The 21,749-nt window shown below is 45.1% G+C and overlaps 6 protein-coding genes across 9 annotated transcripts; 4 read left to right on the forward strand and 2 right to left on the reverse strand.

The window, feature by feature from the left end:
- Positions 1-268: 268 nt before the first annotated feature.
- LOC125760877 (uncharacterized) lies at positions 269-8,831 on the forward strand. Of its 2 annotated transcripts, none has more exons than XM_049421439.1 (6): positions 269-4,517; positions 4,630-4,873; positions 5,243-5,524; positions 5,603-5,968; positions 6,044-6,160; positions 6,240-8,831. In XM_049421439.1, exons 1-6 carry the CDS (start codon positions 742-744, stop codon positions 6,363-6,365), a joined length of 4,911 nt encoding a protein of 1,636 aa, XP_049277396.1. In that variant the 5' UTR covers positions 269-741; the 3' UTR covers positions 6,366-8,831. The 2 variants fall into 2 exon arrangements, with proteins under 2 accessions (XP_049277396.1, XP_049277397.1); XM_049421440.1 differs by having other exon boundaries at positions 4,630-4,843.
- Positions 8,832-9,292: 461 nt separating this feature from the next.
- On the forward strand, positions 9,293-13,169 carry LOC125760894 (dihydroxyacetone phosphate acyltransferase). 2 transcript variants are annotated; one of them, XM_049421473.1, is made up of 4 exons: positions 9,293-10,162; positions 10,580-10,828; positions 10,915-12,668; positions 12,735-13,169. In XM_049421473.1, the coding sequence occupies exons 2-4, from the start codon at positions 10,586-10,588 to the stop codon at positions 12,868-12,870; spliced, it is 2,133 nt and encodes a 710-aa protein (XP_049277430.1). In that variant the 5' UTR covers positions 9,293-10,162; positions 10,580-10,585; the 3' UTR covers positions 12,871-13,169. The 2 variants fall into 2 exon arrangements, with proteins under 2 accessions (XP_049277430.1, XP_049277429.1); XM_049421472.1 differs by having other exon boundaries at positions 9,293-10,159; positions 10,578-10,828.
- A 372-nt stretch (positions 13,170-13,541) lies between these two features.
- On the forward strand, positions 13,542-16,605 carry LOC125760893 (ribosomal protein S6 kinase delta-1). Its single transcript, XM_049421470.1, has 3 exons — positions 13,542-13,934; positions 14,006-15,945; positions 16,011-16,605. The coding sequence occupies exons 1-3, from the start codon at positions 13,827-13,829 to the stop codon at positions 16,453-16,455; spliced, it is 2,493 nt and encodes an 830-aa protein (XP_049277427.1). The 5' UTR covers positions 13,542-13,826; the 3' UTR covers positions 16,456-16,605.
- On the reverse strand, positions 16,590-18,178 carry LOC125760927 (40S ribosomal protein S3). Its single transcript, XM_049421531.1, has 3 exons — positions 18,027-18,178; positions 17,360-17,556; positions 16,590-17,263 (listed from the first exon to the last, which is right to left on the reverse strand). The coding sequence occupies exons 1-3, from the start codon at positions 18,054-18,056 to the stop codon at positions 16,756-16,758; spliced, it is 735 nt and encodes a 244-aa protein (XP_049277488.1). The 5' UTR covers positions 18,057-18,178; the 3' UTR covers positions 16,590-16,755.
- Positions 18,179-18,680: 502 nt separating this feature from the next.
- Positions 18,681-19,754, forward strand: LOC125760926 (60S ribosomal protein L6). Its single transcript, XM_049421530.1, has one exon. It carries the CDS (start codon positions 18,746-18,748, stop codon positions 19,544-19,546), a length of 801 nt encoding a protein of 266 aa, XP_049277487.1. The 5' UTR covers positions 18,681-18,745; the 3' UTR covers positions 19,547-19,754.
- A 72-nt stretch (positions 19,755-19,826) lies between these two features.
- On the reverse strand, positions 19,827-21,685 carry LOC125760911 (odorant receptor 85c-like). 2 transcript variants are annotated; one of them, XM_049421502.1, is made up of 3 exons: positions 20,312-21,685; positions 20,068-20,223; positions 19,827-19,991 (listed from the first exon to the last, which is right to left on the reverse strand). In XM_049421502.1, the coding sequence occupies exons 1-3, from the start codon at positions 21,278-21,280 to the stop codon at positions 19,917-19,919; spliced, it is 1,200 nt and encodes a 399-aa protein (XP_049277459.1). In that variant the 5' UTR covers positions 21,281-21,685; the 3' UTR covers positions 19,827-19,916. The 2 variants fall into 2 exon arrangements, with proteins under 2 accessions (XP_049277459.1, XP_049277458.1); XM_049421501.1 differs by having other exon boundaries at positions 19,827-20,223.
- Positions 21,686-21,749: the final 64 nt, after the last annotated feature.

Below are 21,749 nucleotides of genomic sequence, written 5' to 3' on the forward strand. Positions count from 1 at the left end.
TGTGCGTGTGAGAGAGTTTTGTTTTGGTATTCAATGAAAACATGATATAAATTTGTATCACAACTTTAGTATCTTACAATACATTATAGGTTAAGAAAAAACTTTGCAAATAACTAGGAATCGAACAAATAATTGCATGTTCAAGTTTCGGTATGTATGATGGTAATAAAAAATTGTACAACGAATATTTTAAATGCTTTGTCGGAAACGCCGAGATTTATGCAAGAATGTCAAAGAAACGTCAAACCACTTTTGACTTTTTTTCTTCGGACAAAAAATGTTGGTGAAATACGCATCGATTTTCCCTAGTTTTGTGTGAAGATTTTCCTTCTGAAGGAAAAACGGTACCTAGCGGTACATAGTATTTTGAGTCAGTTTAAAATATATCAAGATGGTGCAGAAAACGCAACCAACGTTGCGAAGTGTGTGGTTCTGGCACGCGTAATGCATCCGACTGAGAAAATAGTGGTCGAAAGAATTGCACATCACAAAGAGTGTTTTGTTCGGTGGGCCTACGCGAAAGGTCGTCAGCTGCAGCGCAGCATGTAATACTACAACGACGAAGTGTTCCGCGGTGCCATCCTTCTGCCGTGGTGCGAATCGATCGATTTTTACATTTCCTGCGTACAGCACAGCAAAAGTATCTTTGCTTTAACGTTAGTTCTTGGTGCATTGGTCAGAAGAAAACCAAAAAAACATATTTCACTGAACGAAAGTTAAAAATTAGCAAACACCACCATAATGGATGTGGCAATGATGCAGATAGCCGATGGTCAGGAGTTTTTGCACAACACAAACAACAATAACAATAACAACAACAGCAATGGCGGTATGGTTTGCGGATTGGATGGGAAGGGCAAACTGGCAGCTGATGTGATCAATGATACACCGCGAGATTTCGTAACACCAAAGATGAGCTCAAGCGTGGCCAGCATTCTCGATGATACAACTCCGAGCGATTCTGGTGTACAGCTGTTGGATTCGGAATCAAGTGGTTTAAATGAATCGATGATTTCGAGTGCCGGAGGGTTCGAGTTTGATGGCGGACCGCCACCACCACTGCCCTCTTCTGGGGTCTCTTCGTATGGTGAAGAAGGTAAAAATAATAATAACAACTTTACCTATCACAACCGTTCTGAAGCGGAGATGGAGGTAGAAGCCGCAGAAGAGGACGAATGTGCTGGCGTTGTTAATGCGGACATGGACGAGGCGAGCGAAGCGAAGCTGGCAGCAGATCAAGAAATTGGCGAAGGAATCGAAATCGATCTGGGTATGACCACTAGTCAGGTACCGGATGAACTAATATCCAGCACATGTTCGACGTTCGACAGCGAGAATATCGTCTATCGAAGACGCATTAAGAAAGCACCGATCAGTAAGACACCGAAGAAACGCGTGTCCTTCCACGAGGATATTCTGAAAAACACCAAAACGGACAACATTCATATCGAGCACGGGTTTATTACGTACAAGACGGGTGGAATGGGAAAAAAGACCGTAACGAAAGGTCGATACTCCTGGTGTTCGGAAGATGATGCCGGTGGTCTTGACTACGGGGACGAGGAAGCTCAAGAAGGCAGACAGTACGTGTATCGGAATGCCTGTTCCGATGTGCTCGATTATGGTAAGACGGATGTGTTTGAAAACGTAGAAGACGAGCGGAATTACGTTAAATATGATAACTCGGGCGTCTTTGAGTACGGGCCACCAGAACGGAGCGCAAAAACTTCCGAGCTGGGAGGAAAACCGCTGTACAAGTGCAGTTGCTCTGATTCCAACTCAAGTCTTGACTCCGGTGAAGGTGGCAACGTGCACACAACAAACTATCGTCAAGCAAAATCGAACAGCTGCGAGTGTATCGGCTCGAATGTGGCTGCTGGCCGTCGCGGTAAGCACAACAACAATAATAACGTCATCTCAGACAACTGTTATTACAGTGAACCAAGTATCGAACATTTGGACGAATTTAATGGTAATGTAACTGGTACGGACGGTGGTGGGGAACAGTTTGTAAAGTCGGTATGGAGCAAAGAGAAGAAACCGAAAAGCAGCTGCCTTAAAAAGACAAAACGTAACAGCATCTTCACGAACGTTGTTGTACCGGAGTATGATCTGAGCCGAAAGGTGAAGAAGTTCAACGTGCATCAGCGCCTATCGGTGATCGACAACAGTCGCATGATCTTCGGCTCACTGAAGGACATCTTTGGGATTGCTCTACCGGAACGCGGCGTACCGGAAGGATCAGAAGATTTGTCCTCGGTGCGTGAATGCATTCCTGAGGCACACGATGATGCAACACTCGTAGACGACTTTACGTTAGTGCAGAAACCGAAATCATTCCTATCAAAGAGTCTAGATGGTGGCTTTAACAGCCGGAGTGGTGGTCGTACGAATGTTGGACATCAGAAAAAATACGTGCACAACGTAGACGAGCAGCTGCGCCGAAAGAATGATGAAGATCTGTATGCACCTAGCCGAAAAAACAGCGTGGAAGATGAAATGCCTGGAACTGATGAAACTACTGATACAGGCAAGGAAAAGGAAGAATCTGATGAAGTTACAGTTTCTTCCACCCCTGATCCAAACCAGCCACAGCAGCTACTGGTGAATGGGATGCCTACCATGGCTGGAAGTGCTACCGGAGCTTATCGCAACAAATTTATTATCAACGGAGAGAGCACGGTGTACGAACATACCGGTGTATCATACTGTTTTGAGGACGGGCAGGACAAGTCGCCACAGGAGGAAGAAAAGGAGCTACCAGTCGGTGAAACGACCGGTGGATCGTTTATTGGAAAGACGCAGATAAAAAAGAAACTATCAACCATATTTCAAAAGATCAATGTAATTAGTTCGCAAGCGTCCACCCCGAATCCTGCTACCCGTCTCGGTGGGGACGGTGAAGGGGAACAGAAGAATGATGAAGTCGCACAGGGATATAGAAAAGAATCGGCAAGCTCTATTCTTCCATCACCGCCATCACCAAAGTATTCGGAAAAGGCGATTATGGAAAGTAGCACGATCTCTTCTTGTAGCAGCGATCATTCCGATCAAATTTGTGGCTCTTCTGGCAAGTTAGCAGGTATGAATTCTCCGCATAGCAGTGGAGGAGTTTTCAAATCCAACCGTCACCTATCATCACCACTGAAAAATAGATCCCTTACAACGACGCGCATGGAAACAACTGCGCGTCCATCACGTATGAGCCCAGATCTGTTCAATCTCGGAGCTGCGCCACCTCTAGGATTAACAGGTCGCAACCTGAGCCAAATCAATCAACAGTTGGCAGAAGAATTTGAGGACATTCTAACGGTAACCACCACCAATACCGCCACAGAATCGTTGATCGAGTCTGTAGAACAGCGCCACCAACAAGTTGACAAAAAATCAATCGTCGAAGATGACATCGTGATCCTGGATTACCCCTCCACTTCGGGAGCTTCGAGCTCAGCCGTTCTAACACCCGTGACTCCCCAATCGGATGATTTCACGCGCCCAACAAACAGGGCATCATACCAACGACCTCGTCACAATCCGATGACGTCCTCCACAGCGAGTTCCGCATCGACCGCTTCGAAAAGTTCTCTCATCAATCGTTTCCTTCGTAATGTTACGCAGAAGAAAATCCTTGAGGCGACGATTAAGCAGAATCCCTTCTTCCAGTCGAAGCTCAACGGCGAGCGTAAGTTGTTCGAAAATTTGTGCCCACGTGGACCGGTGCGGCCTATCAATAGAGAGCTGGTCGAGGATCTGAACGCGGAAATAGCAATGGAAATTGAACTATCCTCATCCGCCTGTCAACTTGATCGTATCCAGCTGAACGACACGTATGCACAGTCGGCCGCAGAAGGCGTAAGTCCGTTTGCGCTCGGAGGTGTAAAGTTTGACGGTGGTGGTATCGGAGTCGGAGAGTTACCGGTGGAACTTTTCTCTACCGGTCCGCGGCTGTCCATCTACCGGAACGACAGCGAGGTGCTGATGAAGGTGTTTAAGCTGTTCAATGGATATAGCCGGGAGGGTTACATGACCCCTGTGTTGGTATTTCTTACTGATCGTACACTTTACGTAACGGATCAAGTGCGAAACCGGCTGTGCAATAAGTTTGTGCTACCGTACGCAGAGCTGGACGTAATACTGGTCGGTCCGTATGGAAACACGGTGCTGTTGAGCAACTCGGCCCGTGATATGCAGCAGGTCCTGCTGGCAGGAGGGCCATATCCAGCGGAGGGTCTAGTGTCGAGCTTGGAATTGTGTGCGCGACGTGGTGGTTCTGTGTTGCCTGCCGTTGGTCAACTTACTCTTGACCATTTGGCACCGCTGCAGGCATTCGTGCGGGACCATTCGAGCGTCAGCCGGGAAGATTCGTGGAAATATTATGCGGTCGTAAATGTACCGGCTGGAACGCTGGGCAGCGAGGAGGCACCGCTTGGTCCCCACATCAAGGGTCCGTTGATGCATCGTAGAATGTCCCACGCAGGCTTTGTAGATAACTGGTCGGCGGGATATTTTTTGCTAAAGTAAGTAAAGTTACTTTTACGATAAATAGGAACAACAAATCCAAGTGCATCTTCAAGCATCATATTTCATACCTTGAATACGTTTCTAAATGCACATTTCTTTTGTCTACAGAGCTGGAGTGCTTTACTTATTTGGTGATGCCTCGCAGAAGCTGCCAACGTGGGCTGTCGCTCTAGCCGAATGTCAAGGTGCACGCCGTTCGGTAAATTCCGGTCGACCCTATTGCTTCGAATTGCTGCTTCGCACTGGAGCGCTTCAGTTGGCCGCACCGGACGAGTATGTGGCGTCCGATTGGCTACAAGCACTGGTGCAAGCGGCGAGCGGGGTGAGTGACACGTTACCAGTAGCACCAAAGGTTTGCAACAATTTGTTATCAATTATTAATTATTAGCTGAAAGCATTTAATCATGTTATCATGTTAAATCTCATTAAAAATCTCTCTTAAAATGCTGATAGAAAATAGTGACTTCCAGACCTATCCAGAAGTATAGTTTATAACGATCATTTTACAGAATTTGGAGAAAATAGAAAAATGTACTTTTTCCTTTATTCAGAAAAAAACTTTATCCAGGATCAAAGTCACAAATTAAGTTAAAGAAATAATAGGAACAAATGTGGTAATCAAACTATTATTGCATAAAGTTATCTTAAAATAGGTTATGGTTATTATGATCCACCTCTAATGCTATTTTTTATATTCTTTCCCCGGCTTATTCGTATTTAGTTGTTTGAAATGCAGGAACGCCGCCGTACACTCGGATGTACGTTGATCATGACATCAAACCATCTGCTAACGCTCCGAGAAGACTTCAGCGCACCCTTACGGCGCAACACGACCTATAGCACGGTAGGTGAGATAAGCAATTCGTCATTGGCGTTGAATGCATCGATGCAGCTTCAGCTCAATCTGTCATCACCTTCTAAGGAAAACATTAATCCGAATGCAACCCGTCGGAAGATAAGTAACGTTTCTAGCAATAATGGAGGACAGGATAACTATAGCGAGGTTAGTACAGTTGCCTCGGACGAGCGTAATTCGAGGCAAATGCAGGACGCGTAATTATTTTATTCTGTTTGTTTGTAGATAAGCTCCGTTCGATCGAACTGCAGCACGCCAACTCGTTCAAATATGTTAGGGCAGGTAATTAATGCAGATCGACGTTCGAATGCTTCAAGCACCAGCACTCCGACTAGAGGAAGCACAATGCAGCAACAACAGCAGCTGCTAAATGGATCTCCTGCAAGAAGCTTGCCTCGACCGGGTGCTTTGGTCAGTGGGCCACCTTCTTTGGCAGACTTCTTTGCCGGCAGTGCGGAAGAAAAGAGCTACACTAATATGAGTAGTTTCTATGGGAAAAATTCCGGTGTAGAAGTGCTCACGTGCGCTAGTATCGATGAAATGTCTGCCGTTAAAATACCGGCAGTTTCATCCAATTGGTGGTGCATTCTGGTGTGTGAGACTAGATGGCTGAACAAACGTTTACAAACACTAACACTAAAGAAATATAATTGCTTTTTTTTACAGGAGTTCGAGTGTCAAGAGGTGCGGGAAAATTCGGATGATTTGGTAGTTTTCTTTTCAACCAGTGCCGAACAAGAACGTTTCCTGTCCATGCTTGAATCGATCTGGCACACCAAAAAGGTACCTTAGTGTGGCGAATAATGGCCTTGTAGTTTATTGGTATAGTTGGTTTTAATGGTTTTACAATTTCTCCTTCCAGAACGAAGCGTTTCCGGCTTCCATCATTAGCAGCGACGATGCGGTATACGATCATTGCTCCAAGCTGTTTCTAGAAATTAACCGTTCCTGGGAGCCGTTGCTGTCTGCTGCGTTGGGTTATCCGTAATAAACTCGACGGAAGGTCGAGTGTAGCAATGCATACCAATAACGCCTGGCACAAGGCAATGCAAATAATTCAGGCGAGTAACATAGTTTTACACTTGTTTCGTTTGTGAACAATGTTAAATTTCATTTCCACCAAAAAGCTGATTGCCCTGAATGTGCAAGGTGAAGGGATGGCGAAAAAGAACGCGCAAAAGTGCAATAACGTAAAAGTATTACTAGTTTTATCTCAAAGGGTGGGAAGTTATAAATTAAATTGAAAATGTTTTATTTTGATTATCTGCTAAGGCAATAGTAAAGGCCCGCACTTTGCAGCAACTTGTCGTGCAAGCTATTCCATATTTTGATGATATTTAGATTGCAAAACGTTAACATCTATATGTATGCCGGACGTACATCACATTCAAGCGAGCATATATATTCATTGCTTCCATTAAAGACTACAATAAGCCTAGGCGTTTTTTGTTTTTTGAAAAAAAAACAATAGAAAAGTTTTTCTTAAATTTACTCACAATATGCTTTTTCGATAAAATTGACAAACATGCTCGAATGTTTCCACCTGACACTAGAAGGATTATCATAATCATTACCAAAGAATCATGTGTTATGGCGGATGGTACCTAATTTGAAGAGATATTTGATGTGAATAACACTCCGTAAACAAATGACGCATGGAAAGCTCTTTAACGTAAATATCAAAGTGTCTTTCGCGATAGAAATAAAGATCCATATTTAGTCATATTTATTCTACATAATACAGTGTACCCTCTTTCTCAAGATTGTCCTTTCCCTTTTGCCTATACAAACAAATCTTGGGCGGGCTGGCATTACTTATCTACTGAAATAGCTAAGCGTTGCCTAATGCTTTTTTTCTTGAGCTTACCGCTTTTCGCTTCTATGTGTGCCGGTACGGGTTGCAAAGTGAAGGGAAGGATGGCGATAATATGGATACTAGCAAATATCCTAAACAAAAATATACTCAAAATGTGATTGATTTCTCGTTCTTCAAATACGGTCTAGACAAAAAGAAGCGCGCGCTATGATAGAAATATCATAAGGGTTAATGTTTAAGAAATGACATGACGTGCATTACCAGATAAAACTGTTCGTAACCCACAGAAAAATTAATTACACTCGTGTTATCAAAAAAGTGGACGAGTTTTAAGTTGAAATAATTGTAATATGCGCAACACGAATGATAATCAATTTTTGAATTTGAATGCCTTCTTTCTATCAAATGCTTGACATGTTGGAAAAATTCGAAATTTACAAAAAAAAACATTACATTAAACATTCGTAAGGAAAATAGTTGTTACCGACAATATGCGCTATACACTAAACATTCATGGCTTCATATTTTATGTGATAGTGTGATAGAAAATGATCCTGCACGATAAGTTACAATTGCAATCGTTTGTAAGTAATATATGAACATCATACCACTAACCCATCACGCAGGAAAAAACACAAAGAATCGCAATGTAAACTAATGAGATATTATTTAAACATATTATGATTTACTAATTTTGTTTCTATAAGTTTTATAGATATATTTTTATCTAATTTTCTAGTCAAAAAAGGACGAATGCGATATGTTGTTACAAACAATATAAATTTTAAATGTGATTGGAATTCGCCGTATAATACGTTGTAAAGTTCTGTACATCTAATTACTCACGATCAGCATACGTACGCGTATGCAAATTTTCCAATGATTTGTCGATATTAAAAAAATGCGTATATTTTGCTTATACTTATGTGTAAAGTACCGAAAAGTCATAGCTTTGCGTGTAGAAACGTTAAACAGATACAATTCATTCAATCAATCTCTTAACCAAGTATATCGTCTGAATGTTTAGGATTATATTAAACCGTAAGAAAGCTTAATACACGTACCCACAAACCATGAATTATACACGATCTACGCATTCGTAATAAAGGCAACAATATACATATATACACCAAAAAAAGATACTAACCCCACATTATCATCGTGCCCGTCGTATATACATATATTCTTGTATAACAATTTTGAGACAAAACAATGAAGAAGCCAGCAGAATGGGTAGTACAGCAAAACAATAGCAGAAGGAAGCGATTAGAATGTGGTTTTCAACTGGACCGATCGTACACTGACTGAGTAGCAATGAGAACTGAGTTGGGGGGGAAGATCATTCTTTGATCTTTTATTAATGAGAGGACAGTTAGAATAGCCTAATGTTACTTATCCGTTGGTGAGTGATACAAACTAAAACCAAAAAGTGAAGAATTCATCTATATGGCCCATGGCTAACTCAGCCACATCTCTACGTTAGAGCAATGCTAATTTCGATACCTTTCCATGGACAGGAAAGGCGCATAACAGATATACTCATTACATAAACCCAACCCTTCTCTGTATTGGATACCACAGCACTCGATTCGGTAAAATGTACGAAAATAAAGAAAACTATGTAATCTCATTGGCAAACGGAATTTGAATAGCGCCGTATCAAAGATCTGAGCATCCGAAACATATGCAATGTGGTTATTTTTGAGTTCTTTGAAGAAAAAAAAAACAAAATTGTAAAGTAGCGGAAACATGATTTTGAAAACAAAAGACCCAAATCAAAATGAAAATGATTTCATCGAAACATTGTTTCTAATCAACATCTTTTAATTCATAATCTGCCATTAGCAGATAATCCTTTTAATAAACTAATGTGAGATGGATTAAATTGCTTCAAATACCTGGGTATCCGGAAGAACGAATATAATCAAAAGGCACGATTTGTTAAGGTATCATTCATAACCATTTGCTATCGATTGAAGATCAGAAATTCAGACTTTTAGTGATAAGGTTGAACCTGTATTATCTGTACATAATAGTATTTACATTTCTTTACGCAACAGAACATGATTTCGCCTTAATATTTATCGGCTGCACTTCAAGGAAAAGTTTATCGCTTCAAGGATGCATATCGTGAAATGTTTCATAACGAAATGTTTCACGATTGCTGGCAACACTGATGGAAAGTGCATCGCAAAACCGTCAAAAGATAAAACCAGAAGAGGGGCCGAATGAGAGAGAAACGGGTTTTGTTTGTGTACATTGCGCTTGTGCGGCGGGAGTGCAAACCGAGCGACAACTAGAAGGGAGTGCTTGACAACTGGCACAAGGCTAGGCAGGGGACCGGTTCCGGCGGTGAAAACTTGGTCAGCAGCACCATAAGCGTGTGATTGCCACACACAGCGGCAGCAGTAGAGTGCTACTTTTCGTGTTGCATCGTGCTGGTGCATATTGGCCGGGGCGATTTGCTAATTTACGGTCCCTTCTAGAACGGACCGCTTACGGCGAAAATGCGTTTATCGTGAATGGCTCTCGTCAACAGCTCAACCGTACCTCAATGCACAGGGTGGTGGGGTTTCGTGTTGCGAGAGAACTGTGTAACATATCGTCCGATGTGCTGCGCAAACTAGGTGATGACGATGAATGACGAAAAGACGGCGAAACCCCAGGCCGAGTGCGGACAGCGTAAGAATAGCGCATTCGAGACGTACGGTGTCGCTGGCTCTAGTAGAAAAATTTGCAAACGTGTTAACGTGTAGGCGATCCACAAAACCGTAAGAAAAGTTTGTGCAAATTGTGAATTCACGAAAAAGAAACGGAATATACAGCCTACGGACCACGGACAGGGAATGCGTTGCGTTAGGATACGCGAGAAAAAGGTCGGATAAGGTCATCATATCGCCTAGGATAAAGTGTGTGCAAACAGACTCGATATAGTGGCGACGTAGCAGATAACGTTTGAAACACAGGTATGCTTTAAAGACGACGACTTTCCGCCACAAAATGACCACGTTCGTTCCGGTGTTGGATGATGAACTGCCGGAACCGGGGTTGTTGTTATCTCCATCTCCATCCGGACGTATGTCAACACTCGCTTATCTTATTGTATACTGGGTTTGCTTACCTCATGGCTGAACACACCTCCCGGGCGTCTTGATGCGTTGATAACTCGCAGATAAACCATTATCCTTATCAAGGATTAGAGTGGGAAGCAGCATATCGCTCTCACGATCAGAGAATGTTGTATCATACCGCACTGCAATCACTGCAATGTAACTCATTATACTAAGCCGCAAGCACGTGGGCTAATTTTTACTTAATTAATTTAACCGGTTCGAAGTCCTACATACATTGTTCCCGTGCGTATTGTTCTTCTTTATCGATTAGGTAAAAAAATGGCAACGACACGCACTGAATCACCGGATCGCCGTGCGATGGTGGAAACATTTACGATAAAGCTATCACCTGGGAAGTTATCCGAGTTTCGGAATTTGTTAGCACCGCAATATCGTGAGCATCGCGATATGACGAAAAGGTATAGAGTGACTGTTCCTTTCCCGAAAGATGGTCCTGTGACGCCAGCGAAATTGAAGAAACTGGTGCTTGCCAGTGGACGAATTCAACTGTTACTTGACGAGGTAAGGAGTTCGCTTTATGGTCGCTCAATTCAAATTTAATTAATTGATGTAAGTCTTCACCATCGGTGTTATTCTTTGAATTTTAGCAAACATCTAACGATAAAACGAAACGCGCGAAACTAACCAAAACGATCGTGGAGTTGTTAGAAGAGATTGGACTGGCAGAAAATTTACCTGTCCTTCGTACGCTAGGCACGATGCTGAACGCAATTTTCGATCGCATCTATACCGGTGTGCTTGTGAATGAGGTGAAACTGGAGCAGCTAAGATCACGTTTTGGACGTCAAACGGTGCTTTATCTGCCGAGCCACCGCAGCTATGGTGATTTTATACTAATGTCTTACGTACTGTTCTGCTACAATATCGCTATACCGGGAATAGCGGCCGGTATGGACTTTTACTCGATGGCCGGAATGGGCAGTGCATTGCGGAACACTGGGGCGTTCTACATGCGCCGAACGTACGGTAACGATCGTCAGTACTGGTATATCTTCCGTGAGTACATGCGCCAGCTGATTGTGGCTTATGACCGTGGGATCGAATTCTTCGTGGAAGGAACGCGTAGTCGCAGCAACAAGGCGCTTATGCCCAAGATAGGGCTGCTGTCGATGGCACTGGAACCACTTTTTATGGGTGAGGTACCGGATCTGCTGATCGTGCCCGTGAGCGTATCGTACGATCGGCCCGTCGAGGAGCAGTTGTTCGTGTACGAGCTACTGGGTGTACCGAAACCGAAGGAAACGACCCGCGGACTGCTGAAAGCGTTAAGCATTGTGCGTGAAAACTTTGGCACCATCTATCTCGAGTTTGGTGATCCATTGTCGGCGAAGGATTACTTTGGCGATGGGTTGAACCGTACGCGACATACGATTGCACCGACATTTGCTCAAACGTTAGCCAAGGAGGAGCGAGATGCAATTCAAAATTTGGCCAATGATGTGGTGCATTTGCAACAGCACCGCATGGTACTGACTACCTTCCATCTGATTGCGCTGTACTACAATTACAGGAAATATCACGGCCAAACTGTAACGCTCGGTGAGTTAGTCGAAGGTGTCGCCATGCTTGGACGTATGTTCGAGGATCTCGGTGCGATCACGGAAGTAGAGGGTTGTGAAAACGTGGAAACGCTTTGTTTAGCTGCGCTCGATGTACACCGGAACGTTCTGCAGCTGACGACCGATGGTGTGCTGACGATTGCCAGGACGTACCACGATTTTAGTCGGGTCGATAAAAGAAAGCTGAAGGGCTACAACCTGACGGACGGTGTGATGAAGCTTGCGGTGCCAATATTCTCTCTACAACTATACTGCAATCCATGTCTGCACTGGTTAGCCGTTCCGGCAATGGTACTACTAGCAGCACGTAGCCTAACCTCAGAAACCGGCCCATTGCGGCGTAGTGATCTTGTTGAAATGGTACATGAACTGAGAAATTTATACGGTCTAGAGTTCGTGCTGTACGCACGTCGAGAGGTTGTTGAATTTGATGCCGCGTTGGATCATCTTTATCGACAGGGTCTGCTACAATGCAATCCAGTCGGGCAAGATATGCTACACTTTCTACCGAACATGAATCGTCACCAGTTGGCTAACGTGTATCTTAGCGCCCTTGGTCCCTTCCTGTGTACGTACTTCCAGGCGACGGACGTATTACTGAGTCAGTTTCGCGCTAAAGAAAGTTTCACAGAAAAGGAATATCTTGCCTCGGTGCAGCAGCACGTTGAACAGCAACTATTACGACAGGAGCGTAACGTTCATCCGTACTGTCTGTCACTGGATAGCATTAGTCTCACGTTGCATTCTCTAGTCACGGTTGGTGCAATAAGGAAAACGAAAAGGTATTCATTTAAAACAATCTACTTAACACGATAAAGCTAACTGTATCCACTTTATTACATCCGCAGAGAAAACGTGTATCGCTACGATCTTGATACGGACGGTATGATCGAGTCCATAAACCAACGACTAAAGCGCTACTGTATGTTGCTTCCCTTCGAGTATCTCACATTCCAGGATGCGGTAACCGGATCCAAACTGTAATCCCGAAAGGGGACAACCGAGGTCGACATCACAACCACAACGCTCACACTCATAATTGCAATTATTGTAGCTTTTGCTTTTAATATTAACGACCGTAGCATGAAGACTAGGTAAAAGCGTTGCTGGAAGAAACATTTCTTTAATGTATAGTAAAGTTGTGCATTTTATTTTAACGGATTTCGTCGTTAGTAGTTAGTATTTAGCGAATGGTTTACATAATTTGTAAAAGGCATTTATAATTTACGGGGAGCTGGGGTACGCTTCGACATTGTTGCAAATGAAACAATAAAAGAGATTAATCTATGGGGAATAACTCATTTTAAAAGGATAAAGTAAACAGCTTTCGACTGCATTTGAGCAGTTCGTTGCAAGATTAATGAGAAAGAAAAGTGTGTAGACGTTATTCAGCATCGTACTAATGCTATAGATGTTCTAAACCTACACGGGCTACATTCGTGCATACATTTTATGAGAACAATTTCGATCCAACACACGGCGTTTGTCTGCTCGAGGTTAAAACGGGTTTGGCACATATTCCAACCTTCTTCCACGTTATGATGAACGTCGAGAAATTACCGCGACTAGAAATGGCACTCTTTGCATAATAAAACAATGAAATCTTTAAACATGAATGAATTACAGCATTTTTGAAACGATCCAAATTGGATTTCGTAACGTTTTTTTATCGCCTTTTGGGCCTACCAAGGCGTTTTCTCACTGTCAAACGGGATTGTTTGTGTTGTGACAGTTGGTACTTTCTCTTTTCAGCCGCTAGTGTTATCTTTGCGCTATCGCAGCAGCCGTTGGTGGTCAGTGTGCCGTGATCTGTGATTTAGCATTATTGCAAACGCTACATTCCACTGTGCATTCCTACCTTTTTCCACCATCGGTCGACGTATACTCCACACCAAACACCTTTCACAGAGTAATGTAATCCAATTTCCTGCATACGGGAGATGTTGCTAGTGGGACGAAGGAAAACGGAAACATGGGTGCACAGCTTTTCGGTGGACGATGAAACGCGCAAGTACAAGGGCTTCACTATCTATCGCATCACTTCTATTGTAGGTGGCGAACGACGTTTAACACAGCCAGGGAGAAAATCCATCAACATTTGGTTTGTTTCGTGTTGCAGGTATTTCCACGTTCACATCCCGTAGGCCTCACCCGTGTCACCTTATGGAAGCGTTTCAGCGAGGTGAAAAAGCTGTACAAGGAGCTTGTACGGCGCCATCGTGAACGTCACTTGGCAGGGACGGTACCAGCATTAGCGGAACATTCGTACTTCAAGCGATTTGATCCTGCGGTTATCGAAGAGCGCAAACGGTACATCTTGCAGCTGTTGGAATTTGCTGGTCAGGAACCGCTGCTGTACCGATCTCATGCTTTCCTGAACTTTTTCACTCGTGGCATAGTACCGGAAAAGGAGACCCAGGAAGTAGACGTCGAACAGCGCACGGATAGCACAGAGAAGAAAAATGGTACGAGCAATGAACGTGGCAATATAGAGACAATAAGGAAGCAATTAGGCATTGGGCGTTCGGATGAGCTTAGTCTAATCGATCCGAGCCGTGATGGGCAGGAAGGAACGGGTACGGATGGATCGTGTACGAGCGGTGGCGAGGAAGTCGATGAAGAAGATACAATCGATGGCAATGCGGTCACAGACAGTGGTTCCGGTACGATACCTCCACTAGCCATGGCTAGCAGCGGGTCACTGATCGATTCGTTTATTTCTGAAACTACATCGAGCATATCGGAACCGGAACAGCAACCGCAAGTACGCGAAACCATGACAACGGAAGAGCCACCGGTTGATTATCTCGTAGCCGCCGCTATGGTATTTAGCAAGGCGGTCGAAGCAGAAGCAAACGGCGAGTATCAGCGTGCATTCGAACAGTACAAAGCAGGCATCGATCGGTTGCTAAGCGGTGCAAAGAACGATTCAGATGTAACGCGTCGTAAAATCGCCAAAGAAAAGAGCTGCAAATATGTTGCGAAAGCGGAAGAAATTTACGAACGGTTCTTGGAGCAAACGGTGGGATTGCACGCGGACGAACAGCTGATGGGTCCGCTAGTGTACGACGATCCGAGTTCACCGATCCAGTTGCTTGAACGACCGCTCAACTATCTTTCACGCTACAAGGTGGTGAAGGTGATCGGTACGGTAATGCAGGTGCAGGACGTAACGGATAAGAAGTTTTACATCATGAAAAGCATCCGACGACCACCGCCAGCCGGTTTACCGTTTTCGAGCGCTGCCGTATTCCCGCAGGATGTGCCTTACATGGTGCCACTGATTGCCTACTTTCAGGCGACGGACGGAGGCATTTTCTTGCTTCTGCGGCTAGTCTGTGCCGGTAAGTTGTGGGATTTTATCCGATCGTATCGAAAACCGGAGAGCTATTGCCCTTCACCGGAAGAACCGGTGACAAATGAAGTCATCGATAATAATAAACCCATCGTTCCGTCAGTAACCACTGGAACGATTGGAGATGAAAATGTGGCGCAAAGAGAACCAAATTGTTCTGCATACGATTCGGGTTTTTTGGATCTGGTCAATGAATATAGCAACGGTGCCGACAGCAGCAGTATTGTGAGTGATGGAAACTCACCCAATTTGAGCGACAGAAATGAAGAGACGGACGAAGTGGCGTTGGAAGCACGACCGGATGACGAGGAGAGTGAGCAGCACGGCAACCAAGAGGAGCAGGAGCTCATAATTCCGTCGTTCGATGCACTTTCGAAGGATATGGACGTTCGGGAGTTGCTGTCCTGTAGCCAACGCCTGCTAAAAGCCGTCACACAAACGTTGGAAGAATCCGGCGAACATTCGAATGCTACCGAATCTGTTCCTGCCTTCAAGGAAATGCCTGACACGCCTACCGAGGAGCTGCAGGAGGAAATTAGAAATTCTCATTCTAGTCAATTAGGTTTAGCGAGACTGTCAAGTATTAGCGAAACGATGGTTAACGAGTTGACTCCGGATCTCCTACCGGAAGGCAGCGTTCGTCGGTGGATTAGCGAGCTAGTTATTGCTATCGATAGTTTACATTTCAACGGTATTGTGTGCGGGTAGGTAACACGGAACGACACAACATCAACCAAATCTTGTGAACTTTTGCTTTCTATTTTGATAGCGATCTCACCATGGATAATCTCCTGCTTGGCCCCGAGGGACAGCTGATGCTAACGTACTTTCACCGACGGGGTGAATCGTACTTCTGCCAGTCGGGCGGTTCTCATCCAGCTCTGAAACAAACAGCGATTAGAGAGCTGTATGTCGCACCGGAGCGACCACTCGAGCCCAAGTCGGACTTCTGGTCGATCGGTGTAATCATGTTCGAAATGCTGACCAAGCGTAAGTTTGTATCGTGCCATCCGTCGGGTGTGTTCTGCTACCATGAGGTCCAGTACCCCGAAGGTATAGAGCTATCGTCTGAGGCACGCGAACTGCTGGAAGATTTACTGCAACCGGACGTTGAACGGCGATTAGAGTTTAAGCAAATTATTGCAAGTGCGTTCTTTCGCGCGGTCGACTGGAGCGAAGTGAAACGACGTGGAACCTCGATGAATCTCGCTTGATGAACGGGGGAGATACACTAAGGACAGAGACACACAACTAATCCTTGTAGTTTGCGTGTATGCTTGGACGTGTGCAAATAGGATGTGTGTATGTATGTTTAGGATGCAAAAGTGAACAATAAACAAACGATTGATTATGTATTCTCCAAACGAATGCTTTTCGCGCGTGTTTAATGTGCCGCTCCGAATCCGTCTGGAAAAAAGCTTATATATTTTCATCCTTCCATCTTCCTCCTTCCAATACGAATATTTCCAGCGTCACTCAATGTACACCACACCTGCACTAGAGTGTCACACAATTCACGCTTCGACGGCATGCTCCTTCGCTTCCACCTGCGGCTCCGGAACCTTGAATTTCGGTTCACTGCGTGGCGATGTGTACATGATTTCATCCTTCGGTTCAACCACGGACACGTTGTCGGGCAGGGGCTTCTTCGGGCCAATCTTGCCGTTCGGATCCCACGGCAGCATGATCTTAACCTTGATGCCAAGCACACCCTGGCGCAGTAGTACGTGCCGGGTGGCAGTGTCAACGTAGTCGTTGCATGGATCACCGGAATGGATCATCAGTCCGTCGACGAACTTCATCGACTTGGCTCGCTGACCACGCAGCTTACCCGACACCACTACCTCGCAACCCTTAGCGCCGGATTCCATGATGAAACGCAGCACACCGTAGCAGGCACGGCGCACGGCAAGTCCACCGATCAGCTTGTAGCGCAGAGATTCGGCCTGAGCAATGGCGCACAGACCGCGGGTTGCCACCTTCTCCGCGTACAGTTCGACGGTACCGGGAGCAAAACCGAAACTAAAAATACACGAACGGATGTATACACAAGAATCGATTAGAAAAGCGCGAAGGTTTCGGGCAATATAGCAGGTTGAATTTAGGTATTAGTCTTACCGCTTGCGAACGACAGCAGTAAGCTCGCGGATACGACGTCCCTTCTCTCCCAGCACGTTCTGGGTGCGGGTGGCCATGATGATGATTTCTGTGCGGGTCGGTGTAACACGGACCTCTACCCCGGAGTATCCATCCTCGGCCAACTCACGAGTCAGGAACTCGTTGAGTTCAGCATGGAACATGCCATTGGCCACGAACTGTGAATGAAATAATTGACAGTGAATTAGATTTCAGCACTGTTTACATTCAACCAAAGTTCCATTGCTGCAGCTCTGGTTCTCGATACCGATCATTGGCGCCTGTGTACAAAGAGAGAGGTTATGGCTAATCACAACAACAATTTCTCCGCTGAGCGGAAGAGCCGGCGGTAGGACACATTATTATTAAACTTTTTGCTTCACATTCACAGTGTATCGGTTGGTAGAGGTTTCTCACTGTGCCGAGATGGAAATCTGTACGTATTTACAACCGGAAGCCTTCACATCAGCACAGCTCACACACACAGCAGGCTTCGCTTCGGGTACCAGTCTGCCAGTCAGGAGTCAACTTTGAACGTTGATTTACCCCTCCAAAATTGCACCGATTAGCCATATTTTTACATCTCTCACTACACGGTAGCGCGGACCTTCGATTGACACATAAATTTCATGCAAAAAGGCGTAATTACCCGGCGTTTTTTCGACACGGTGTTATACATTTTGTCCGAACCACAACTTGTGTAAAACGTGGTAGAAGCAGAAAAGAAAGATGTCAGATCGGGCCTGATGAAGTGTGGACAAAAGGGGGTAAGAAGAAAAGGCGAACATTGGCGGTGGAAAGGGATGAAATGACAGCCGATGAACGAATGTCGACAAAAATGTCGACATGCAAAACGCAAAAATGAGCCGAACGCACAATCGGTGCAGTTCAACTGTCAAAATAGAAATGTTTGCGTTTTCGCAACAAGTTGAAATATAAATTTTCACTTATGATGTACTAAAATTAATAGAAAAGCACTGCCAAACGAATGATAGAATAAAATACTTGTGTTTAAATGAATCAAATCTGATTAAAAATAAAGGGTAATCAGTCGCAACTAACAACTGCACATATTTCTTTTATCCCAATATCTTGTGGAAACGTAAATAAGGAATTAAAAAAAACCCGATATCGTTTTCATTTCCATAACTTTTTGTCTAGAACTCAACAATACAAAATAAAACATAATTTACAAATCGAAGATTGTTGACTTGACAAATATGCGTTTCTTTTGTCGACTGTCAAATAACGTTTGCGTTGCACGAGCGATCGCAGCGCCCCCAACACCGACGGTGACCGATTGTCGAAGCACTAACCTCAAAAGTTCTTTTCCCGGAGTGTGTTTCGCTTCTTTACACGTGTTTCAGGATGGCCCCTACGGAAACAAAGGCCGCCGCACCGGCCAAAGTTAGCAAAAAGGTGCGAAAGGACCGCAAAAAGGCGCAGAAGGTCAACAAGTACCCGCAAAGCCTGCTGACCAGTGGAATTTACCGCATTACGCGCAAGAAGTTGGTCAAGTTGCGCCCCTTGCCTTCGGCGGATGCTAAGAAGAAGCCCAAGAAGCCCGTCACTGTTGTGAAGAAGATTGGAGGTGCGAAGAACGGCGGCGAGCGCACCGTGCTGCTGCGTAAGAACAAGTCCGACCGGCCGACCAGACGTTTCGCCCGCAAGCGCCCGGCCAAATCGTGCTTCCGCAACCACAAGCGCAACATCCGCAAGACGCTCCAACCGGGCAAGATTTTGATCCTGCTTGCTGGCCGTCACAAGGGCAAGCGAGTGGTGCTGCTTAAGGTGCTGCAGACCGGGCTGCTTCTCGTGACCGGTCCGTTCGAGGTGAACGGTTGCCCGATGCGCCGCATCGAGCAGAACTACGTCATTGCCACGAAGACGAGCGTTAACCTGGAGAAGCTCAAGTTGCCGGAGCATATTAATGACCGGTACTTCCGTCGCGTACACCCCAAAAAGAATACCCGCAAGGAACGGGACATTTTCGAGCGGAAGCAGTTCAAATACGTGGCGTCCGAGCAACGCAAGGCCGACCAGAAGGTGGTGGATGCCCAGGTTAAGGCTGCCATCAAGGAACACAAGGAGGGCAAGCTGATTACGCGCTACCTTAAGTCGATGTTCTCGTTGCGCACCAACATGTTCCCGCACCGTATGCTGTTCTAAAGTGTGCCGGAGAAGGAAGGCTTGCGGCAAGGGCAGGGGCGGATATTCGTAGAAGATCGGCGGGTGATGTGCGCGTGTAAACAAAGTGCAACCGAACTGTTGTAAGGTGGCTGAAGGCGCGAACTAATTTACGTTATAACATCCCACGGCTGAGATTCGGATCAGCATTATGGAAATAATAAAATTTAAAGATTACTTCTTTAAATCAGCAGCCGTGTTCGTGTGTATGATTTTTAAGCGTAACCATGAGAAAACGGACCACCTGGCAATGGCACTCGTTTGTAGACAGTTTATTTGGTCTGCTGTTCAACTAAGTCGTTTTGTACGCCACGAAACGACGACTACTTTGCTTGATCCTTACCAGGAAGCTTTATTTCACGTTCTTCTCATTCGGTTCGTACATGGCTTTCAGCAGTGTGAAGTACGAAAACGATGTGCTTAATATCTGTTGGTAAGTGAAAGGCAAAAATATAAAGAAACGAATCACTGGTATGTATCGAAGAGAGGGAACCCTTAGCTACCTTCGAATAGCTGGCCAACGAAACGATGGAGAATTTTAGCGCTGTAAGCTTTTGCACCGTGGTTGAGCGTAACATAACGAACAGCAAGGATCTCTGGTAAGAAACGGATGCTCCGATCCACTGTCCCTCGAAGGCGCTGTAGGGAATTTGTGAGCTCTAGAATATAGTAGAAAAAAAACCCAAACGGTCATATAATGCAGCTTTTTTCTCTCTCTTTCCCCACGATTCCATGGCAACGCCGTACCGCAACGATGAGTTTGTTACCATAGTAACACAGCAGAAAGACCTGCACTAGCGACGAGACGAGAAACAGCACAAACTTGAACAGATCCGCTGGCGTAATACCGGCCGTAGCCTGAAATCCCACCAGGCAGATGATAACCGAGCTGCTGAGAAAATTCACCAGTAGCGAGGGAGAAAACATGTGCTCAAGCTCATTGCACAGTTCGATCACCGCCTGGTGTATGCGTACGCACTCGATCAGCTCCTGGTGATCATCGGGCAGCGCATGCTTCAACCGATACGCCACTATGTCAAACTGTAGACAGAGCAACAACACGAACGCACAGAACATAAGATCGGTCGACAGGTAAAACACGGCCGAAACAAACCCGCCCCAGTTCTGGTGCAGGAAGGTAATCACGAAGTAACCGGGCTGATGCCAGTCGTACCAGTACCACATAAAGTAGGGCAACTGTTTATGCCAGCTACCGTCGGTGAAGTATCCCTCCATCATCGACACTAATGGGAGCAGATTAAACATCCAGATCAGGATCATGTAAAGGATCGAGAACGATTTCATCACGACCTGCGACTCCCGGTTGTACTGGAACACGCCGTACCGTTCCTGCAGTACGGACGACTTGGGAAACAGTGCGTCCAACCGGTGCAGCATGTCCGTTAGCTTCGTCTCGTTCAGCTTAATGGTCATGATCTTGACGAAGGAAAGCGCCGTAAAGCCCATGCATGGTGCTAAGGCTGTCAGTTGCAGAAAGTTGGTAAAGTTACCGGCCGCTTTCACGAAGTAGATATGCTCAATGATGAGACAGAAGCCGGTATTAGCACAGGATGACCAGAACAGTGCTTGCTTTAGGTGTGCCCGAAGTGTTCGCTTCGGTTCACCGTACCGTGTCACACCGATCATGGCGAAGAATATTTCCGGCACACGGATAAACGATTCAAACTGTACCAAACCTACAGAGGGGGGTTCCATTTCAGTGGTCGATGGTTCTTCTGTTTTTACACAATGATTTTTGGCCGGGTACGTGGCAACGGTATTTAAAGCTTATCGCCCACCCGAATGGATTGATAAAATATGCGCTAATGAGTGCTGTTGTACCTCCCATTGAATTGCAGAAAATTGAATTGCATAGATTATGTATAAGGGAGGAGGTATAAGACGAACTCGAATCTGCTTAAATGGCCGCACGATTGTTCGTAAAAGGGAAATCCAAAAAATCCCGCAGAATACCTTATCGTTCTGTATACAAGCTTTACGGAACGTCGATCGATCGAACAGCAGGACCACGTGACTAATTAGGCAGAGAGCTGATTTCAAAATAGGCAGAGCTATTTTTAACCACAAAAAGGATACTTAACGAATGCAACAAAAAAAAATAGCTCCCAGTGCTAAAGAAAACGTTCCTATATTGCTCGTTGTCGCTTATTTATGTACATAAACA

The sequence above is a fragment of the Anopheles funestus genome, chromosome 2RL (assembly GCF_943734845.2).
Source record: "Anopheles funestus chromosome 2RL, idAnoFuneDA-416_04, whole genome shotgun sequence".
Taxonomy (NCBI): domain Eukaryota; kingdom Metazoa; phylum Arthropoda; class Insecta; order Diptera; family Culicidae; genus Anopheles; species Anopheles funestus.

Bases quoted from the DNA above. Each gene is read 5' to 3' on its own strand.
- LOC125760877 (XM_049421439.1), top strand. From the start codon at position 742: ATGGATGTGGCAATGATGCAGATAGCCGATGGTCAGGAGTTTTTGCAC. The intron at 4,518-4,629 runs GTAAGTAAAGTT...TTTTGTCTACAG, and splicing joins GCGGGATATTTTTTGCTAAA to AGCTGGAGTGCTTTACTTAT. The intron at 6,161-6,239 runs GTACCTTAGTGT...TTCTCCTTCCAG, and splicing joins CGATCTGGCACACCAAAAAG to AACGAAGCGTTTCCGGCTTC.
- LOC125760894 (XM_049421473.1), top strand. From the start codon at position 10,586: ATGGCAACGACACGCACTGAATCACCGGATCGCCGTGCGATGGTGGAA. The intron at 10,829-10,914 runs GTAAGGAGTTCG...TTTGAATTTTAG, and splicing joins TTCAACTGTTACTTGACGAG to CAAACATCTAACGATAAAAC. The intron at 12,669-12,734 runs GTATTCATTTAA...TTACATCCGCAG, and splicing joins GCAATAAGGAAAACGAAAAG to AGAAAACGTGTATCGCTACG.
- LOC125760893 (XM_049421470.1), top strand. From the start codon at position 13,827: ATGTTGCTAGTGGGACGAAGGAAAACGGAAACATGGGTGCACAGCTTT. The intron at 13,935-14,005 runs GTAGGTGGCGAA...TTCGTGTTGCAG, and splicing joins TCTATCGCATCACTTCTATT to GTATTTCCACGTTCACATCC. The intron at 15,946-16,010 runs GTAGGTAACACG...CTATTTTGATAG, and splicing joins TTCAACGGTATTGTGTGCGG to CGATCTCACCATGGATAATC.
- LOC125760927 (XM_049421531.1), bottom strand. From the start codon at position 18,056: ATGTATAACACCGTGTCGAAAAAACGCCGG. The intron at 17,557-18,026 runs GTAATTACGCCT...TTTCATTCACAG, and splicing joins CCGTGTCGAAAAAACGCCGG to TTCGTGGCCAATGGCATGTT. The intron at 17,264-17,359 runs GTAAGACTAATA...GTGTATTTTTAG, and splicing joins ACTGCTGTCGTTCGCAAGCG to TTTCGGTTTTGCTCCCGGTA.
- LOC125760926 (XM_049421530.1), top strand. From the start codon at position 18,746: ATGGCCCCTACGGAAACAAAGGCCGCCGCACCGGCCAAAGTTAGCAAA.
- LOC125760911 (XM_049421501.1), bottom strand. From the start codon at position 21,280: ATGGAACCCCCCTCTGTAGGTTTGGTACAGTTTGAATCGTTTATCCGT. The intron at 20,224-20,311 runs GTACGGCGTTGC...ACTATATTCTAG, and splicing joins GTAACAAACTCATCGTTGCG to AGCTCACAAATTCCCTACAG.